Source organism: Phacochoerus africanus, chromosome 15 (genome assembly GCF_016906955.1).
Source record: "Phacochoerus africanus isolate WHEZ1 chromosome 15, ROS_Pafr_v1, whole genome shotgun sequence".
Classification (NCBI taxonomy): Eukaryota; Metazoa; Chordata; class Mammalia; order Artiodactyla; family Suidae; genus Phacochoerus; species Phacochoerus africanus.
The window spans coordinates 65,204,272-65,225,409 of NC_062558.1; the positions used below are offsets into that span (position 1 = coordinate 65,204,272).

Here is a 21,138-nt window from a genome sequence, read left to right on the forward strand (position 1 = left end):
AAGAAGGTTTGAGGGGGCAACTTATTAACGACCTGGTGCTAAGAAGCAGAGGAAACTGAAGGCAAGGTCTAAGGCATCTTGTATGAATCTGGTTTCTCTCACTGTCATTGTAAGGAGCAGATGAGTTATTTTTAAAAGGTTCCAAATGCATTTCCAAGTATAAGGAATATATTGCATCCCACTGATTTGTAATTCACACCAAGTATAGTAAAAACATAAGTCAAAAAACAGGTCTGCAAACCAAACTGATTGTCAGAAACCATAATTATGATTTTTCTCCTTCACAAATGATAGGGAACTAAAAATGGACGCCATACAGAAATTAAACACCTCTTGCATAGCAATAAAATACAGCAGTCAGAGCCCTATACTGAGTAAAAGAAATGTCTACCACTATCAGACTTTTCCATAAAATGTGATTTTTTTTGGTGCAACATCCATGTGGTATTATATATTTAGCATTTACTGAAAGGTGCTGGAATCCAAGACAGACAAACTCTGGTTTTTGTTCTTTAAAGTGGTGGGGTCTGTGGCAGGAAACCTGGAGGCTGTGGAGAATCGGAAAAGACAGAGGAGATACAAGGTACAAATATGCACATAAAGCGAGGCCCACGGAGAGCTTGGCCAGAAACTGGGGCACGTTTCCTGAGCCCCTCTGTGTCACTCAGAGAATCAAACTTGGCTTGGAAAGCATGTCCTGTTTCCATCAAAGCGGTAGGGGGATGGGTTACAGTTGACAGAACCAAACATTATAGACCAGGGAGCAGAACAATGCACTTTGAACTGACAGAGTCACATAAAAGAGCAGCTTAGTTTTGTTGGGAGTGACCAAGCACAGGCATGACATTGAAAATGACTCCAGATACATCAGGAAGCTGGATGGAGCCTGTCAATATCAGATCTATGAAGGCCAGAGCACCATTAAATCAACCCTAAGCAGGAATCTCACAGGATAACAATGAAGCAGCCCTTATGTTACTACAGTACGTGTTTTATACTCTGGGGCCAAGTTAAAATTCATTATCTCAAATACATAACCTTCAAGTGGCAATAAACCACAGGGCTGTAGGGACAGTCTGTAGAAGCCAAACCCAGTATCTCGGTCAGCTCATCTTTATTCACCACACCTTTTTAGAAGTTGGGGTTCACACAGTCCTTTGAAACCGACTGTGTTTATCCTTGGTTAAAATCACCATTTTATTATGTTTTCTTAAAACCCACAGGAATCACAAATCTGACTGCCTAGTACTTGCAAGCAGATTCATTCATTATTATTTTTGTACGTGCGTAATAAAGAGAGAGCAGAAAAAACCAAAATGGCACCTAAGATGAGAATCAAGACCATCATGGAAAGGAAAGAAAGAAACCCAGGAAATTCAAGGAGAAGAAAAGCATCTATGATGCTGGATATTAAGTTCAAAAGTCCTTGTTACCAAGGGGATAGTAAAATTAATTTTGGCTTCCATAAGCCTCTTTCCAAAACCCCTCTGGACAAAATGGACTAAAATGCAAGAGTCTTTCAGTATGCGAAGGTGAACTACCTCTCAGGACTAGGGCAAACCCTTTCAGCAGCTTATCCACTATTTTAGACCACTTGAATCAATGCCAATAAAGGTCTGTTCAGAAGCTTAAGAGAGTTACTGGTTTGAAGCAAGAGGGGTACTTTCAGAAACATTTATCTCAATACCAAGGAGTACCTCATGGTTTGGAATATCTCAGTAACCCAGTCCTGTGAGGTAACAAGATGCTGGATGTTGACAAAGACCTAAATTCTAAACTTAAAAGGAAATGTGTTAATTTGCAATTAAGTGGTAAGGAAATCTCCTCCTTATCTGGATTTTGATAGTTATATTCAACCAGGAGAGACTTCTTTTTTAAACTTATTTTGGGGGGGCTGCATCCACGGCATGTGGAGGTTCCTGGGCCAGGGACTTAACCACATCTGGGGTTATGGCAACCCTGAATTTTTACTCCACTGCACTGCACAGGAACTTCCCTGAGAGAGATGTGAAAAGAGCTGGAGTCATAGAGACCCTGATGGAGTTTTGGTGACAAGGAGAAGTGCTAAATCTTTTAGGGTACTTTGACCATGTTCCCATTTATATTAATGTCCTTATCTTCTCTTTACTGGGTTTTTCCCTCCTTTTTTTTTTAATGAAAAAATAGACATTAATGCCTCAGTTCATTTTGGAAATGTGCCTTATGAAGGACTGCAGAGATATTTTTCTTTCTTCTTAAAAATGACCTTCAAATAAAAATAACAGACTTTGCAGACAACAGAGCCCAAAGCAAGTAACATCAGGCTCTGGTAATATGGTCATGAAAAGACCAAAGGGACCTTCTGAAGTGGGATGGCCAAGTGCTAAAAAAAAAAAAAAAAAAATCCTAGCAGAGGCAAATAAAGTGTTATTCAGGAAAACAGCAATCAAAGCAGCCCAAGGATAGAGGGCACAACAGAATCCCACACCAGCAAACATCCAGTTTAACCAGCACTGTTTGTTTTAAGTAAAGCACTTCCTGGGAGGAACCAAGCAGCAATGCAAACTGCTGTTCTAGACATCAAGAAACCCATTCTGTTTTTTTTTTTCCTTTTCTTAGACACAGTGCAGAACTCGACACATTTCAAGACCATAGGATGTGGTTTTTGTTGATTCGTGAAGCAGAGACGGGTTTGGGAAAGGAAACTGAACTCAAGCTGAACTGAGCTGCACTAGTCTTGGTTTACCTGCCATATGCAAAACGCCTGTCTTTATGATGATCGCCAAACGTATCCCAAAGCCTGAGAGAAACGCTCACTTCATCAACGACATCCCTGGAACGCTCCAAGACCTGCAGGAGAAAGACGAAGTGGCCATGACTACTGTCAATAAGAGGCTCCCTGCGGGGAGGGATTTCCGGGTCATCACCCCTCAATGCCCACCAGACTCTCCCGCATTTCGCTTTCTCTTCCCTGCTAACAGGACTGAGCGCAAGTCCTGCTTCTCTGCCTGGAAATCACGTGATCAAACCCTCACTCAGGATACCTCAGCCACATTCCGAGTCTGGATGTTGCTTTTGTTTTTCCTTGTGGTATTAGAAAGATGCGTTTTGTTTTGAAGGTACACATTAACCGCCTCCCCCACTTAAAAAAAAAATCGTACCAGCAAGAGCAATGATGTGTCTTGGGATTCCAAAGAAACAGGGTACTTCTTACCTCTTGGCAGACCCGATACTGGTCAATGGCCCACACGGTGGGTACGTGGGTGGCTAGCAGCTGGTACTGCGTCAGTGTTGTATTACAGGCTCTGGCACAGATCAAGCGCGTCTTCCCCACTGCGTTGTCTCCCACGACCACGCACTTGATGGTTTCAACGTTGGGTCTTTCGTAATCCATGTCAGTGTCCATTTATAAAACTCTAGAAGAAGGGAGGACACCGCGTTAAAGACACCAGGGCTTTCCAGAACCGTCAAAGATGGGAGGGGTTCAGGTGGTTCTCCCTGGTCCAGAGGTGCCCAAGCATATGCCAGAAGTTTGCAAGTTCGTACTGAGCCTAACTGGAACTCAGCTTTTCTTTTTATATCTCTCACAAGCACAAAAACAGCAGATTGTTATTTTGACCCCTAAATGGTTTATTCCGGTTAACGTGTTATTTTCTCCTGGGTTTTCTCTAAACACAACCTGCCTACTGGAGATCCACCCCGGCCAGTCTCCTGGCACACATTCCTAGCTCACAAGCTGCTTGTGCTGCCCAGCGAAAGATACTGGGCACTCGCAGTGTTAACCTTACACACTGAGGCATGGGCAGACTTTGCAATACTAGTGTCCACTCCAGTCTTCCAAGCAACCAGCTTCTCTCATTCAAAAGCAGTTTCCTGTAGGTTCTAAACTATCATTATGAAAAGCTGCAGGCAGCACTGCTTCCTCAGGACAGGAACCTCCACAAACTATAGAGCAGACTGCTTCCTGGCAGCAGCTGGATGGGTGGTGAGGCAAGATTCCAAAGTTTTAATGCACTGTGAATGTTCTTTTGAGGAAGTCTATTGTTAAACTGAGAAAACTGGTCATTTTTTTAAAAAAAGCCATGTATTATTATTTTCGACATTTTGAAGTAAATCCAAAAGCATGGTTTTTGTTGTTGTTGTTGTTGTTTTTGGCTGTACCTATGGTATGTGGAAGTTCCTGGGCCAGGGATCAGACCCATGCCACAGCAGTGACAATGCCAGATGCTTAACCACTAGGCCACCAGGGAACTCCTAGAGGGTCATTTTTTTAAACAAAGGTACATAATGGTCTTAACAGCCATTGTAGAAAGAAAGAAAGAAAGAAAATTGAAACTGTTCAGAGTAGGGCCTAATACATAGTTGGGACTCAATGTGTGTTTGTTTCATTCAATTGATTTGACTTGGATTATATGAGATTAAGGGTAAACAGGGAGAGATCTAAAGAAGAATGTGAAGAAGAAAGCTTTTGCACTGTTAGGACTGCATGAGCATGGATAACACCATCACAGGAGGTAGTAAAGCCCAGGTTGGAGAATTATTTGGCAGGAAAGGAGTGGAGTAATTAAAGGAACAGATGTGTGGTGAGGTTAGATCTGACTCTGCACTGGGGAGAGGCTTAAAATAGACAGATACCTGCCTCCCACCTGGTGAATGCTCATCTTGAAGATCTTCAGTGGGAAAAGAAAATCTTTAAAAATCTCCACTTCTAATGATTAGCCGACTGTGCTGACACCAAAAATCAACCTCTTTAAAATCTAGCCTTCAAATTCTATGGTTTTATAAGTTCCTTATAAAATAATACAATGTAGCAAAAAAGCCTGAGTTTGGCATTAGATCAGTGGTTCTTAGGTACCAGCACTAGAACATCTGGCAATGTTTGGAGACATTTTTTGGTTGTCTCAATGGGTGAGGGAGTGCTCCTGGCTTCAGGAATGCAGAGGCCAGGGATGCTGCTAAACATACAACAATGTACAGGGCAGCCCCCACAACAAAGAATTATCCGGCTCCAAACAGCATAGTCTGAGTTGGGAAAACTTAAGTGGATGAGAGTTTGAATCCTGCTGTCTCCACATTCTAGTCATTTCTCTGACTTTGGGCCAGGTATCTGCTCTATTTGAGCCTCAGCTTCCTCATCTGTTAAGGGAGAATTATAATATCCATTTCTGAATGTTGTGAGAATTAGGTGAACTGACATTTTCAGTCTGCAGTGCAGTATCCAACACACTGATGGCTTCAAAAATTATCATTTCATGCTGAAATGAATTCTTTCAGATGACAACAAAATTGAAACAGGAGGAGGTCCAGAATTAGATACAAAATCCTAAACATAATAATCATAAAAATCTATAAAAAGGATACATTTTAGTAGAGTAATTAAAGGGTAATTCATTGAAATGGAATAACAATACAAGACAGAGCAAAGCTGACCTGATGCAAAGAAAGCAGAAAAAGTTCTGGGTGGGGACGGGGAGAAGAAGAGGTCAGCGTTAACTGGAGAATAATAGAGTTGGAAAGGTAGGTTAAAAATATTTTTATGGGGCATTTCTAGACTCTAGAATAAAAATGGTAACACTTAATAACAGTGTTTTTACAAGTTTCTGGTGATATTATCATAGGGTAGCCTGTGTCAGAAAACAACAACAACAACAACAAATCAGTTTCCATTTGAAGCCTCACAACTCTGGAACCTGAAGTATATTATTTTGAATGTCCTAAGTGAGATTCAAACTTTACTCTTTTGAGTGACTTTTATTTTATTTAATTTTTGATAGATAAAAGTCAAAGAGAGCCAGTCCCTAAAATTTGGGAGAATGTTTAGATTTAGTAAAAATTTACACATGGCACAAAACCTAAAAAATTGGTTCCCTCATTGGCTTGCAAACTTGCTCTGATGGCAGCCCCCAGAGAAGGGTTCCCCACATAATTTAAATCATGGCAGTACTGGTGGAACCACTGTGTAGCTTTTACAGAAGATGGCTTTGAGGGGGACAAAAGCTCTTCTAGTTTTATATTAAGGCCGTGATTACAAAAAAGTATCATTATTTATTTATAGATGCATCTCATGCACAGTCCTAAAAAGAATTTCTGTGTCAGAGGTGAGAATAACATCCGCTGGTCCTCTAATCTCTAGCAATCTGCTCAAAACCGAAGTGACTGCCAAAGGTACTGAGCCCTGTACAAAGGGGCCAATGTGTAAGGGAAGTGAGAAGCAGGCAGAATTAAGTCCTCACAGCTCGTATCACTCACTCAACATGGGGAACTTCCAGGAAGAGTTTGCTGGAATTTCAAAATCTGAGGCTCCAAATCTTTCCTTTTGGGTGGAAATTTATTTTATGGGAATCTAAAAAGGACTTCAAGAGTATAAAGACATACTCACATACATAGAGAACAGACTTGTGGTTGCCAAGGGGGAGAGAGGGATGATTGGGAGAGACTAGGAGTTTAGGGTAGTAGATGCAAACTACTCCATTTAGAATGGATAAACAATAGGATCCTACTGTATAGCACAGGGAACTACCCAATCTCCAGGAATAAACCATGATGGAAAATAATATAAAAAAAGAATGGGAGTTCCCATTCCGGCTTAGTGGGTTAAGAACCCAACATAGTGTCTATGAGGATGTGAGTTCAATCCCTGGCCTCACTCAGTGGATTAAGGATCTGGCATTGCCACAAGTTGCAGCATAGGTTGCTCATGTGGCTCGGATCCTGTGTGGCTGTGGCTGGGGTGTATACAGGCAGCTGCAGCTCCGATTTGACCCCTAGCCTGGGAACTTTCATATGCTGCAGGTGCAGCCATAAAAAAAGGAAAAAAAAAGAATGTAAAGAATGTATATATATGTATGACTGAGTCACTCTGCTGTACAGTAGAAACTGGCATAACATTGGAAAGAAACTATAATAATAATTAAAAAAGAGGATGAAGTCACAACCAAGGATGTAAACTCATGCATTCTTGTATTGTAAATCCATTACTCATCTGTTACACATAAACGAATAAACATCGTATGATGCTATAATTATAAAAATATGCAATTTTATCCTCCTTTTCTTGTTATGGGCTCAAATTTATTCATATCTAGCACTCATATGGTTGAATGAGCTCTTAGGACCATCTGGATAATGACAATCTGGTTTCTGATTTTTATTTACCTGGAAAGAGAGTAGTAAATATTATTCATTTACACTGTTAATAAATTTCACCACCATAAATCCTGCTGATTTATGCAGATATCCTTTTGCCCTTAGATTCATATCTGAAGAGAAAAGGAAGGTCTAAAAGGCAAATAAAAACTAGGAAGAACTTATACTGGTTAACTGACGAGTATCAGCATTACCTGATGCTATGGCATCTCTGTAATCTTCTAACTCAAAACCGACCTGAGGAGTTCCCGTCGTGGTGCAGTGGTTAATGAATCCGACTAGGAACCATGAGGTTGCGGGTTCGATCCCTGCCCTTGCTCCGTGGGTTAACGATCCGGCATTGCCATGAGCTGTGGTGTAGGTCGCAGATGCGGCTCAGATCCCGCATTGCTGTGGCTCTGGCGTAGGCTGGCAGCTACAGCTCCAATTCGACCCCTAGCCTGGGAACCTCCATATGCCATGGGAGCGGCCCAAGAAATGGCAAAAAGACAAAAAAAAAAAAAAAACCGACCTGAACTTTGTATGTTGACTGAATCTTCAGTACATGGATGCTGATAGTTAAAATGCTACCTGAAGAATCTACCTGCATTTTCTTTGGAAGTCAGAAGTGGTAAGTTGATTTAAAAACAGGTAAGTGATAAACAAAATAAGAAATGAAAGAGAAGAAATAACAACCAATACTGCAGGAAGACAAAAAACCACAAGCAAATATTATAAAAAGTTATATGCCAACAAATCAGACAACCTAGAAGAAATGGACAAGTTTCTAGAAATATACAGCCCATTAAACTGAATCAAGAATATATAGATAATCTGAACAGACCAATTACTAGAAGTGAGAATCTATTACTTTTATTTTTAATTTTTATTTTTTTTTGTCTTTTCTAGGGTAGCACCCATGGCATATGGAGGTTCCCAGGCTAGAGGTCTAATCAGAGCTGTCAGCCTATGCCAGAGCCACAGCAATGCGGGATCTGAGCTGTGTCTGCAACCTATATCACAGCTTACGGCAATGCCGGATCCTTAACCCACTGAGCGAGGCCAGGAATCAAACCCACAACATCATGGTTCCTAGTCGGATTCATTAACCACTGAGCCATGACAGGAACTCCAGAGAGTTTGCTACTGTAACAAACAAACAAACAAACAAAACAAAGAAAAAAAAATTCTTGCAAATAAAAATCCAGAATCAGACGGCCTTACTGGGGAATTCCACCAAATGAACAAAAAACTTATACCAATCCTTCTCAAATTCTTCCAATACTCCCAAAGCCATTCTATGAAGCCACCATCACTCTGATACCAAAACCAAAGGCACTACTAAAAAAGAAAACTACAGGGCAATATCCTTGATGAATATAGATACAAACATCATCAACAAAACATTAACAAACTGAATCCAACAACACATAAAAAGAATCATACACCATGCTTAAGTTAGATACATCCCAGGGTCAAAAGGATGGTTCAAAATATGCAAAAATAAATGTGATATGCTCTATTAACAAACAAACAAAAGATAAAAAACACATGGTCATCTCAACAGATGCAGAAAAAGCATTTTATAAAATTCAACATCTACTTATGGTATAAACTCTCAGCAAAGTGGGTACAGAGGGAACATATCTCAATATAATAATATAATAAAAGCTATGTTTTTACAATGAACTCACAGCCAACATAATACTCAATGGTGAAAAGCTGACAGCCTTCTTGCTAAAATCTGGAATAAGATAAGGATGCTCACTCTCATCACTTCTACTTAACATAGTATTAGAAGTCTTAGCCACAGCAATCAGACAAGAAAAAGAAATAAAAGGTATCCAGGAGTTCCCGTTGTGGCGCAGCAGAAACGAATCCAACTAGGAACCATGAGGTTGCAGGTTTGATCCCTGGTCTTGCTGCTCTGTGGGATAAGAATCCGGCATTGCCGTGAGCTGTGGTGTAGGTTGCAGATGCGGCTTGAATCTGGCGTTGCTGTGGCTGTGGTGTAGGCTGGCAGCTACAGCCCTGATTAGACCCCTAGCCTGGGAACCTCCATATGCCATGGGTGCAGCCCTAAAAGGACAAAAGACAAAAAAAAGGTATCCAAATTGGAAGGGAAGAGGTAAAACTGTCATGATATGTAGATAACAAGATATTCCATATAGAAAACCCTAAAGATGCCACCTGAATAAATATTATTAGAATTGATAAATGAATTTAGCAAAGTAGCAGGATAAGAGATTAACATATAGAAATCCGCAGCGTTTCTTTATACTAACGATAAAATGTCAGAAAGACAAAGTACAAAAACAATCCCTTTAAAAGTCATGTCCAGAAGTTCCATCTGTGGTGCAATAGGATCGGTGGTGTATCTGCAGCACCAGAATGCAGGTTTGATCCCTAGCCTGGCAAAGTGGGTTAAAAGATCTTGTGTTGCCATAGCTGTGGTATAGGTTGCAAGTGGCTTGGATCTGATCCCTGGCCTGGGAACTCCATATGCCACAGGGAGGCCAAAAAGAAGAAAAACAGGGGTTCCTGTAGTGGCTCAGTGGTTAATGAACCTGACTAGTAACCATGAAATTGTGCAGTGGTTAATGAACCTAATAACCATGAAATTGTGGGTTTGATCCCTGGCCTTGCTCAGTGGGTTAAGGATCTGGCATTGCTGTTAGCTGTGGTGTAGGTTGCAGATGCAGCTCGGATCCTGTGTTGTTATGGCTGTGGCTGTAGCCAGCAGCTATAGCTCTGATTGCACTCCTAGCCTGGGAACCTCCATATGCCATGGGTGTGGCCCTAAAAAGACAAAAGACAAAAAAAAAAAGAAGAGGAAAAACATAGCAAAACCCCAAAACAAACAAACAAACAAAAAGTCATGTCCAAAAAAAAAAAACAAAACAAAACCCAAAAACAAAAAACTAGGAATAAACCTGACCAAGGAGGTGAAAGACTTGCATGCTGAGAACCTTAAAGCATTACTAAAGAAACTAAAGATGATTCAGAGAAGTGGAAAGATATCCAATGCTCTTGGATTGGAAGAATTAATAATGTTAAAATGGCCATACTACCCAAAGCAATCCACAGATTTAATACAATCTTTATCAAATTACACATCATTCACAGAACTAAGAACAACTAATCTCAAAACCTACATGGAACCACAAAAGACCCGGAATTGCCAAAACAATCATGAGGAAAAAGAGCAAAGCAGGGGGTACAACCATCCCAGATTTTAGATAATACTACAAAGCTAAAATAATCAAAACAGCATGGTATTGACACAAAAACATAGATGTGGATCAAAGGAACAGAATAGAGAGGCTAGAAATAAATCTATATATCTATAGTCAATTAATCTTCAACAAAAGAGGCAATAATATACTTTGGAGAAAAGAGTCTCTTCATCAAGTGGTGTTGGGAAAACTGGACAGCCGCATGTGAATGAGTGAAGTTAGAATACACCCTCACATCACACACAAAAATAAACTCAAAATGACTAAAGAATTTAAATGTAAGACATGACACCATAAAAACTGTAGAAGAGAACATAGGTGAAACATTCTCCGACATGAATCATAGCAATGCTTTCTTATGTAAGTCTCCCAAGGCAAAAGAAATAAAAGCAAAAATAAACAAATGGAACCTAATCAAACACATAAGCTTTCTCACAGCAAATGAAACTATAAACAAAATGAAAAGATAACCTAAAGAATGGGAGAATATATTCACAAATGATGTGACAAGGGCTTAATTTTCCAAGTATATGAACAACTCATATAGCTTAATAAAACAAAACAAAAACAACTCAATCAAAAAAATGGGCAGAAGACCTAAATAGACATTTCTCCAAAGAAGACATACAGATGGCCAACAGGCACATGAAAAAAAATGTTCAACATCATTAATTACTCAAGAAAATCAAATCAAAATTACAACAATGTATCACTTCATACCAGTCAGAATGGCCATCATCAAAAAATTTATAAATAATAAATGCTGGAGAGGGTGTGGAGAAAAGGAAAATCTCCTATACTATTGCAGGGGAATGTAAATTGGTACATCCCCTATGGAGAACAGTATGGAGATTCCTTAAAAAACTAAAAACAGAGTTGTGGCATTATCCAGCAATCCCACTCCTGGGCCTATATCAGGAAAAGATGAAAGCTCTTGAATTTTAAAGCATACATGCATCCCAATGTTCATAGCAGCACTATTCACAATAGCCAAGACATGGAAGCAACCTAAATTCCATCAACAAGTGAATGGATAAAGAAGATGTGGTCTGTGTGTACACACACACACACACACACACACACACACACACACAGACATGCACTCTAGAGTATTACTCAGCCACAGAAAAGAATGAAATAATGCCATTTGCAGCAACATGGATGGACCTAGAGATTATCATAGTAAATGAGGTAAGTCAGACAGAGAGACAAATATCATGATATCACTTATATGTGGAATCTAAAAAAATGGCACTAATGAACTTATTTATAAAACAGAAATAGATTCACAGAAATAAATTCACAGAAATAGAAAACAATCTTATGGTTACCAAAAGAGAAATAAGTGTAGAGGGATAAATTAGGAGTTTGGGATTAACAAATATACACTACTACATGTAAAATAAACAGCAAGGACCTACTGTACAGCTCAGGGAACTATATTCAATATCTCATAATAACCTATAATGGAAGATAATCTGAAAAAGAACATAGATATTCATATATACACAACATATATATATAACATATATTTCATATATATAACACATATGTAACATGTATGATATATATATATATATATATATAAAATAGAATCACTTTGTTGTACATCTGAAAGCAACAACATTGTAAATCAACTATACTGCAATTAAAAAAAAAAACTGGTAAGTGAACAAGACAGTGGAAGTTGGGAAGTGAAGGACAGGGTGAGGTTTGCAGGGTGGATGTCCCTCTGAGTACTGGTGCCAACCCTCCACAAGGCTGACTTAGAACAGTGTGGTCATGATCTTCTGGCTATCAAGTTACCCCACCTGGCTTGGTTATTCCATATCTGCCCCATGCCATCACTACTGTCATCTACTGTCACTCCTCCACATCCACAAACAACTCAGTCTTGTGTCCATGGGAAGATGCTTCTCACACCTGAGCCCCACAGATTCTTCACCTCTTCAGTACCAGTGATGTTCACCACACTCCACCTGAGCCACTGAGACCTTTTGGCTAGGCGTTGGATATTGTCATCTGGAAACATTTTGCCTCTGAAATCTCCTATTTCAAAATCTGACTCTCAGAGCGAAAATGCCTGTCTTTATAGCCTGTGCTAGGTGAAATATGGCCACAGTAGCAACTCTCATCAAGGGGTGGAATCTATTTCCCTTCCTCTCGAAGGTGAGTGACTTTCTGGCTCAGCCCAAAGGAATTTGGCGAATGTGATGCTATGTAAGTTTCAGAATCGAGGACTCCACAGCTCCTGCAGCTCTACCTTCATGCTGTTTCAACAATGTCTCAAGGCCATCATCTAAGACACATCCAACAGAAGATGAGGAGTCAGTGAGAAAAACTGAGGTGGTCTAGCTGATGTCCATCACCAAATGCCACATAATGTGGTGCCATCTTGGAGCTTCTAGACCAACCAATCTCCAGCTGAATGTCATTTTAGGAGTGAACCCAGGTGAGACCAGCTGAGGAAACCAACCTACAGAATTGTCAGAAATAACAAACTATTATAAGCCATCAAGATTTGGGGTGGTTTGTTACACAGCAATAGTTAGCTGAGACATACCCATTATACCTTAGGAAAATCTCCTTGATTACTCCATTAAAAAAAAATCAAATTATAGGCTCCCCTTGGATGATCTTTTCTACTTAGGGTTAACAAATCATGCCAACTTTTCTCTACACAATCACCCTCAACTTCTTGTACTGCTTGCGTAGTAGGTAGAACAATGGTCCCGCAAAGATATCCATGTTCTAATCTCTGGGACCTGTGAATATGTTCTGTTACATAGCATGGGGGAATTAAGAGAGCAGATGAAATTAAGGTTGCTAATCAGCTGACCTTACTAGAAGGAGATTATCCTGGATTATCTGGCCCAATACAATCACAAGGATCCTTTACATGTGGAAGAAAGAGGCAGACAGAGTCAGAGAGAAATATGAAGATAGACTTTGATGATGAAGGGAAAGGCTCTCCCCCCCAGAAATGCAGGTCATTTCTGGTGGCTGGAGGAGATAAGGAAACAGATTCCCCCCTAGAGCCTCCAGCAGGAACACAGCCTGCCAACACCTTGATTTTAGCCTGGAGACCCATTTCAGACTTTTGACCTCAGAACTCTAAGACAATAAATCTGTCAGTTTAAGGCATTTAATTTTTGGTAATTGGTTAGCAGCAACAGGAAACAAACACAGCATGCTGCAGCCACACAAATTGGCTTCCCAAATTCTAAACATCGTTTGCCACCTCAGTGCCTTTACACATACCATTCCGTCTGCCAACCATCCACCATTCCTCATCTGCCTGCCAAATTCTATTCATTCCTTAAAATCTTACTCAGATATTACCTCTTGTAAAAAACTTTCCTAATTGCTCCACCTCCCTAGAGAGTCAATTACCTTCTCCTCTCTACAAATAAATGGTTTTAGGAGAAGAAATTGAAAATATAAATACTCTTTCTCTTCATCTCTCTTTCTTTCACCCATTTTTTTGGGGGCGGGGGTCTTTTTAGGGCTGCACCCGTGGCATTTGTTAGTTCCCAGGCTAGGGGTTGAATCAGAGATACAGCTGCCGGCCTACAACCGCAGCCACAGCAAGTCGGGATCTGAACTATAGCTCATGGCAATGCCGGATCCTTAACCCACTGAGTGAGGCCAGGGATAGAACCCGCATCCTCATGGATACTAGTTGGGTTTTCTACTGATGAGCGATGATGGGAACTCATTTTTTCTTATGTCAGCAAATTATTAAATGGTGGTTTGTGAACTTTCAGTTTTTTTTCCTGTGGCTATAACTTCAAAGTGCCCGTCTTGTGCACTTAATGAATCATCAAGTGTTTCTGGGGTACTAGTATATACTGAAATGCTTGAAATATATGAGTAGACAATGTCCCTGTTCTATAAAGCTCTGTCTACTCACGCCGGTCCATAGGTCCTCAGTATCCTTGTAATACTGAGGACCAACCAAGGGCAAAAGACTGATGGAGCCTAACACGACCTTAGCTGCCCTAGCCTCCTCTTCATATCATTTTCTTTCCCAGGGTGGTACCCCACCCCCACCTTCAGTCCTTGAGATGATGGCCTTTGCGGTGTCCTGTACTTCTCTTAAGAAAAGGTTCTCAGGAAGCATCAAACACATTCACTTCCTCAATCACAGGACAGCTAAATGACCTTCAGAATCTTGTCCCTGTAATTCAAAAATTCAGGGCCACTGTGGCTTATAAAACTCTAGCTATTTCTGGAGTTCCCACTGTGGTGTAGTGGGTTAAGAATCTAATTTCATAGCTGTGGTGTAGGTTGCAGCTGTGGCTGGGATTCAGTCCCTCGTCCGGGACCTTCCAAATGCCTCACGTGTGGCCATAAGAACACCCCCCCCCAATAAAAACCCCAAACCCCGAAAACAAAACAGAAACTCGATATTCCTGCCCGTTCCAGGTGCACAATAATATAGGGCCACTCTTTGAATTCAGGTAAGGGGACAAGTCTCTTGCAACATCAGAAAGTCAGATATTAGGCAGGGTGGGCAGGGAAATTTCACCATTTGTTACACATGCTTCACTAGGCACCTCCTAATTGCTCTGCATCTCCTCACCACCAGAATATGCCACCTCTTACCATCACTTTTGCAGTGTCTCTTGCTATATTTGCTATTGCAATCAAGGCATAGTGAGAGTCTGCTTAAAGGCAGAAATCTAAGGCCCCATAGAGGGGCCTTTGTACTTGAAGCTCCATTCAGCTGTTTGAACAGTGCTACTGCCCTGTCACAAAATTCTCCTGTCCTTTAGAAAAACATATACTCTGAACTTGAAGACATAATTTAACTTGGTCATTAAAAATACTGGTGGAACAAATTTTGGTGTCTTTGAAGACTTAGCTCTGCAAGAAAAAACTGAGAATCTTCTATTATTGGCAGAAACAAAAGGGAAATGTTCAGAGTTGCATAATAACTCTAGCCAACGGCCAAGTTTCAACTGTGCAGATTTCATTACCCTGAGCTCTTAATCACCAGACCGAGTTAGGCAGGAGCTGCCTTCCGTGTTATATAAACATCCTAGCTGGCCTGGAGAATGGGTGCAGACCTGTGGAAGAGACGGGCAGGGCTGGGCTGGGCTGGGCTGGGCTTCCTTAAATCAAGAACTTCACCAAAATATACCTCCAGGATAAAACTGCCTTTCATCACTCAAATCAACAATATTTTTTCAATGGAAAGTTTTGATCAAAACAGAAAAGAGATTAAGTAACAGAAAGAATACTGCAGAGACGTCCAGGAATACAAACAATATAGAGGCAGTTTTTTAAAACATTCACTCATTCTCCTTAGCAGAGCCAGGTGAAGACCTAAAGCGGATCATATTCTCTCTCTTTTAAAAATTCAGTCAGTGGGTGGGCAGGGGTAGAAATTCCTCTTCTATCTCTTCACTTACTAAAGGGCATCTCAATTGAAAAACAAACAACATGGAAAACAGTTTAAAAGAGGCATAAACATTCCAGGACAGGGTTTCAAAACCAGCCCAGGTAAACATGTGTGTGACGTTCCTGATCTACTTTTGGCTACAAAGATGCCATGGATCCTCTCCTTTGACAGTGTTGATTACGCCACTATTTCTGCTCAAATGCCTTTTCTCCTTGCCCCTGATCCACCTGCTGAAATGGTTTTCTACCTTTAGGACTCAGGCTTCTTAGTTCTAAAGAAGTAGAGGCTGAGCACTGAGTGGGTGCCAGGCCTGCAGGTGGATGGCAGTGGATAGGTCAGGTGTGGTGCTTGCCCTCATGGACCTCTCAGTCAGGTGGGGCGAGGCAATCCCGCAGGGGGACATCATCACACACTGGAAAAGCTCCTGGAGAACAAACGAAAGGTGTTATGAGAGAAAATGATGGCTGGGGGCGGGAGGGGGGCCTCCATCAGGAGCATTTTCTTGCTCCCTGAAGAATGAGCAGGGCCTGTTGTGAGATGGGAAAGGAAACGGGTGGGAAAAGCTCAGGTGGAGGGGATTGGGGAGAGGGAAGACTGCAGAGCAGGCTGGGGCCAGATCACATCCAGCCTTTTAGGCCACTGTCAGGAGTTTGGCTTTTTATTCTCAATGCAGTGATTCATCACTGAAGAGTTTTAGGCAGAGAAGTAACAGGTTCTGGTTTGCTTTTTATTTTGTTAAAAAAAATTTTCTTTCTATTTTTTTGGATACCCCCCTGATATATGGAAGTCCCCGGGCCAGGGGTTGAATTTGAGCCGCAGCTGCAACCTATGCCACAGCCGAGGCAATGCTGGATGCTCGACACAGTGGAAACTCCTTGATTTGCTTTTTAAAAGTATCACGGTATCATTGAGATGGCTGTGGGGCTTATGAGCAGGGGTAGAAGGCCCAGTAAGGTGGCTTCTAAGTGCCTCAGGAGGGAGAGGATGGTGGCTGGGAATAGGGAAGCAGAGATGGAGCAAAGCAGACAGATTCAAGTTCATTTTGGAAGGAGATCCACTTAGCACATACTCCCTTTATACTGTCTCCCATGGTATTGACTGAATTCCAACTCGTAATACTGACAATTATGCTTTTATGTATCTTGCTTCCACTCCACAAAGATTATGCATTTTTGACAATGAAGACTGTTATTCATTTTTAAAACCACATCTTTTCATGGTGCCTCACCTATATGCCTGGCCTTCAATAAATAATCATTCAATTGCATTGAAAAGTACAGCTACTCCATCTTCCTTAGGAAACCATCCTCCTGGAGCTGACCAAGACCTCACATTTGGCTGTCTCTTGAGACTGATCATGAACCTGTGGCCTCAAAAGCAGCAGGCAGTCTGTGAGAGGAACATGTTGAGGGACATCTGTGTGGCCCATCACGAGAGCAGCCTCCGACAGATGGCACCACCGGCCATGGCGCCCCAGCAGGAAGAGTATCAGTAACCATGGGAACCACAAAGGACCAAGGTCCAGGCTACTCCCCCAAACAGGAGGGCAGAGGGGGCAGGGAGGAGCCCTGATACAGGCAGACAGGAGTGGCTTAGGGCTGGATTTGATTTAGAAAAATAAAGGGGTGGAGTCTTGCACTGTACTCTAGTGTTTTTGTTTGTTTGTTTGTTTTGCTATTTCTTGGGCCGTTCCTGTGGCATATGGAGGTTCCCAGGCTAGGGGTCGAATCGGAGCTGTAGCCACCGGCCTACGCCAGAGCCACAGCAACGCGGGATCCGAGCTGCGTCTTCAACCTACACCACAGCTCACGGCAACGCCGGATCGTTAACCCACTGAGCAAGGGCAGGAACCGAACCCACAACCTCATGGTTCCTAGATGGATTCGTTAACCACTGCGCCATGACAGGAACTCCTGTACTCTAGCATTTAGAGCCAGTTTATGAGTCTTAAGAATATTTCTATGGAAGGGTCTCCATAGAGTTCTCATCCACTTTTAGACTTTGACATCCTAATTCAAGGGACTCCCAACACTTTCTGGTGAGTCACTGTTTGGCTGGAAAAGGAGGAGACAAAGAGGTCAGGTGTAGCCACTAAAGAGGGAGAAATGTTTATACTTGATATGAAAGTGAGCCTGGAAGAAGTTCAATCTTTACCTAAAAGAGCCACATCCCAAAAGGCAATTTGCTGGACTTCAAGGCAAGTCAGCAATGAAAGAACAGAAACCTCGGATTCTCTTCCACTCCCATCTCGCTGAAATTAACTTTATTCTGTACAGATAAGAGATTCCAAAACAGAACCAGAAACTAGTAATAAGGTGTCACCATGTACCAGAGACTGGACTGGCCTCTGTCCAATTTGCTTCCATGGAACCAAATGGAAAGTTTCACTAAAGACCAGCCCACTGCCCATTTCAATAGGGCAAAGAGTTGGCCTGGAGGGAATCTGGATGCTATCTGCCACAGATGCCTGTGGTCTGGGGTGAGGTAGCTGGACTGACTGGGCTAAGGGTGGAAAGAGGAAACTACAGAGCCACTGGAAAGCCACTGTGAAACTGGCACACTGCCATCGGCAAGGAGTATTCCTTGCATCACACCAACCAAGGATGAACTAGGTGGACAGCACTGAGCATTGGGAGAGATACTGTTTCATTTTTGCTTCCTTCAGCCTGCTCAACCAGGTTTTTTCAGTTTTAACATTGTAAACAGAAGAGACTGATCTTGTGAGGTTGATGCAAGAGAGGGCGGGCTGAGGGGGGCACAATCCCTAAGGTAGAAGGCTGGCATAGCTTCAGTGGTGACATTCCTCACCATTGTCCTTAACTCACCCTCCAAAGTTCTCTCAACCTGACCAAACTGAGCAGCTTTGCTGGTCCACTGGGGAATGGGTGGGTTCCTGGGTCTCTCTAGATGTGCCTTTGTCTCTGATGAACCTAGGGTTATCCAAGCATTTGGAATAAATATATGTCAATCCTAGGCCAGCATAAAACCTTTTCTACACAGACGAAGTAAACAGGGATCATTCAACATACGGTCTATTAAAAACCGTGACACAGAAAAGGACACGCAGTCACCTAAAGACATAGAGGAAAGGTCTTCTACTAAAGTAGATAGGCTATAAGAAACAGCAGAAGGAAAATTAAAAAAAATCCAATCCATGAACTTGCTCATGCAAAAGATAATGCAGGTATATAAACTAACAGTAGATGAGGCTCTAAGTAGGCAGTAGGGTAAGATAAGTAAAGCCCACGTATACATGAAAAACAAGACAGCCAAATTCAAACCACACTGGCAACAGTCAATAGCAGACTTGACAATGTGGTAAAATGAATTAGTGAGGCAGAGGCCAAACATGAGAAATTCTAAATATAGAAGGAAGGCCATCTGAAAAGGATGTAACGGAAGATATTAGATAAAGAGGCTAACTGTTGAAAAGCAATCCTCTAGATAGCAGGGCTTTTGAAGAAACGAGGTTGCCGAGCATGGCTTACTAGAACAAAACTTTCCCAATACTAAAAAGAGGATGTTCTGGGTGGGAAGGAGGAGGAGAAGAAGAAGAAGAAAAGAAGATTCCAAATCTATACATTTTTTCAGCCAAAAATAATTGTATAATAATCCTATCCGTATTTTAGCAAATCATCTTCTAAAACTAATGGCCAAAAGCATTTCTATCAAGAAATAATACTAAGGATGACCATACACTTCGCTAACAGGGTATTTTCACACAGCGGAAAAACACATACAGAACCTTCAAAGAAAAAGGACATAGTGACAAGTTTCTGAATCTGGTCAAATGAATACTGATGTGAGGGCAGCATAAAATTATTTTTAGATATCAAACACTCTGGGCAAAAAAATCAAATGTCTTTAAGGAATTAAACTATTTAACATACTTGCCAAAACACCCTGAGATAATTAAAAGTTAAAAAATTTTTAAAAATGGGCATTTTGGTTTTAAAGAACTGTGGAAACCAAAACCAACTGAGAATAGAAGACCAGCCTACAGTTATTCAGATTTTGGTTTCAAATTTATATGGAAAAATGATTCATAAAAGATAATTAGAAGGTTAAAATAAGGGGCAATTCATAATACAATCATAGACCATAAGTCATGTAATAAAAACGAAGACCAATTCTGTAAGGAGAAATTCATGCAAATAACTGACACATGAGATTGAAAAATCAGATTTGCCATCAGATTAAGAAAACAAAAATGAGGGACTTCCCGTGGTGGCTCAGTAGGTTAAGACTTGACTAGTATCCACGAGGATCCGTAGCCCCTCTCAGTGGGTTAGCAATTTGGCATTGCTGTGAGCTGCGGGGTATGTTGCAGACATGGCTCGGATATGGCATTGCTGTGGATGTGGCACATACCTGCAGCTGCAACTCCAATTTGACCCCTGGCCTGGGAACTTCCATATACCACAAGTGTGGCCATAAAAAGGTGGGGGGGGGGGGGGGAGAAAAAGAAAGCAAAAATGAAAAACAACACATGAAAAGCCTAAATAGCATAAAAAGTATGATTGAGTTAATAGATAACCTAGATTTTAAAAAACCTGTAAGAGACTGCTTTGCTTTCAAGTGTTCTTGGCACGTTTATAAAAGTTGACTATATGTGGACCAACCACAAGGACAAATATCCCCCAGAACATAAGTTATGTCACCCAAACTCTCTAGCCACAAAGAAATAAATTAAAAAGAAGAAAGGTTTTATGAAAGCAACCAAAAAACTCAACTACTTGCAAATTTTAAAAATACCCATCTAAGGAAATGGCTATAAATGGAAGATGTTTTAAAAGTAAACATATTTATCATATCCTTATTAAAAATAAGAAAAAATGAAAACCACCTAAATCCATGAGAGTGGTGGGATAATTAACTAAGGTAGTTGTATGGGATCCTGGGCAAATTACTTAATCACTCTAAGCCTCTATTTCCTTATCTGTAAACTGGGGATAATCAACTCCTTCAACGGCCTGTTGGGAAGATGAAATTAGGTAATGCTTGCAAAATATTTTAGTCATTATACAATCCAGCCATCAAGAGAACACAGTAGGCATAATCTATTAAGATTATCATTAATTAAAAGTACATTTACATTGCGTTTGCAATAATATAGAGAAACACTAATGTTCCACTATTAAGGGGAAAGTGCAGGCTAGTAATCTGAAATGTAGTTGATGAAAACTATGCAGAATAAACAAATACGTGTAACTTGAAACTGGGCCTCCTCATTCTCTCACTCGAAATACCATCTTAGTACAGGGACACATCTAAAAGAAACAAAAATGTGACTTTTAGAAAACCATGCAAACAATATGGGTATTTAAGAATAGAGAGCTGTGGTTTACATAATGTATCAGGCATCTTGCAGCAAAACTCTGAAAGAGTCTC

The 21,138-nt window shown here is 41.0% G+C and overlaps 1 protein-coding gene across 3 annotated transcripts in view; it reads right to left on the reverse strand.

Annotated features, from left to right (window-relative positions):
- The window catches only part of RHOBTB1 (Rho related BTB domain containing 1), a 73,244-nt gene that overhangs the window by 38,698 nt on the left and 13,408 nt on the right, over positions 1–21,138 (reverse strand). For 2 of the 3 annotated variants that reach the window (XM_047760159.1, XM_047760158.1), the window contains 2 exons: positions 3,194–3,395; positions 2,726–2,829 (listed from right to left, as the gene is read on the reverse strand). In XM_047760159.1, the coding sequence (XP_047616115.1) occupies positions 2,726–2,829; positions 3,194–3,385 (296 nt within the window). In that variant the 5' untranslated portion in view covers positions 3,386–3,395. Of the gene's footprint in view, positions 1–2,725; positions 2,830–3,193; positions 3,396–21,138 lie in introns of those variants that run through there. The other variant, XM_047760161.1, reaches the window with a different exon arrangement.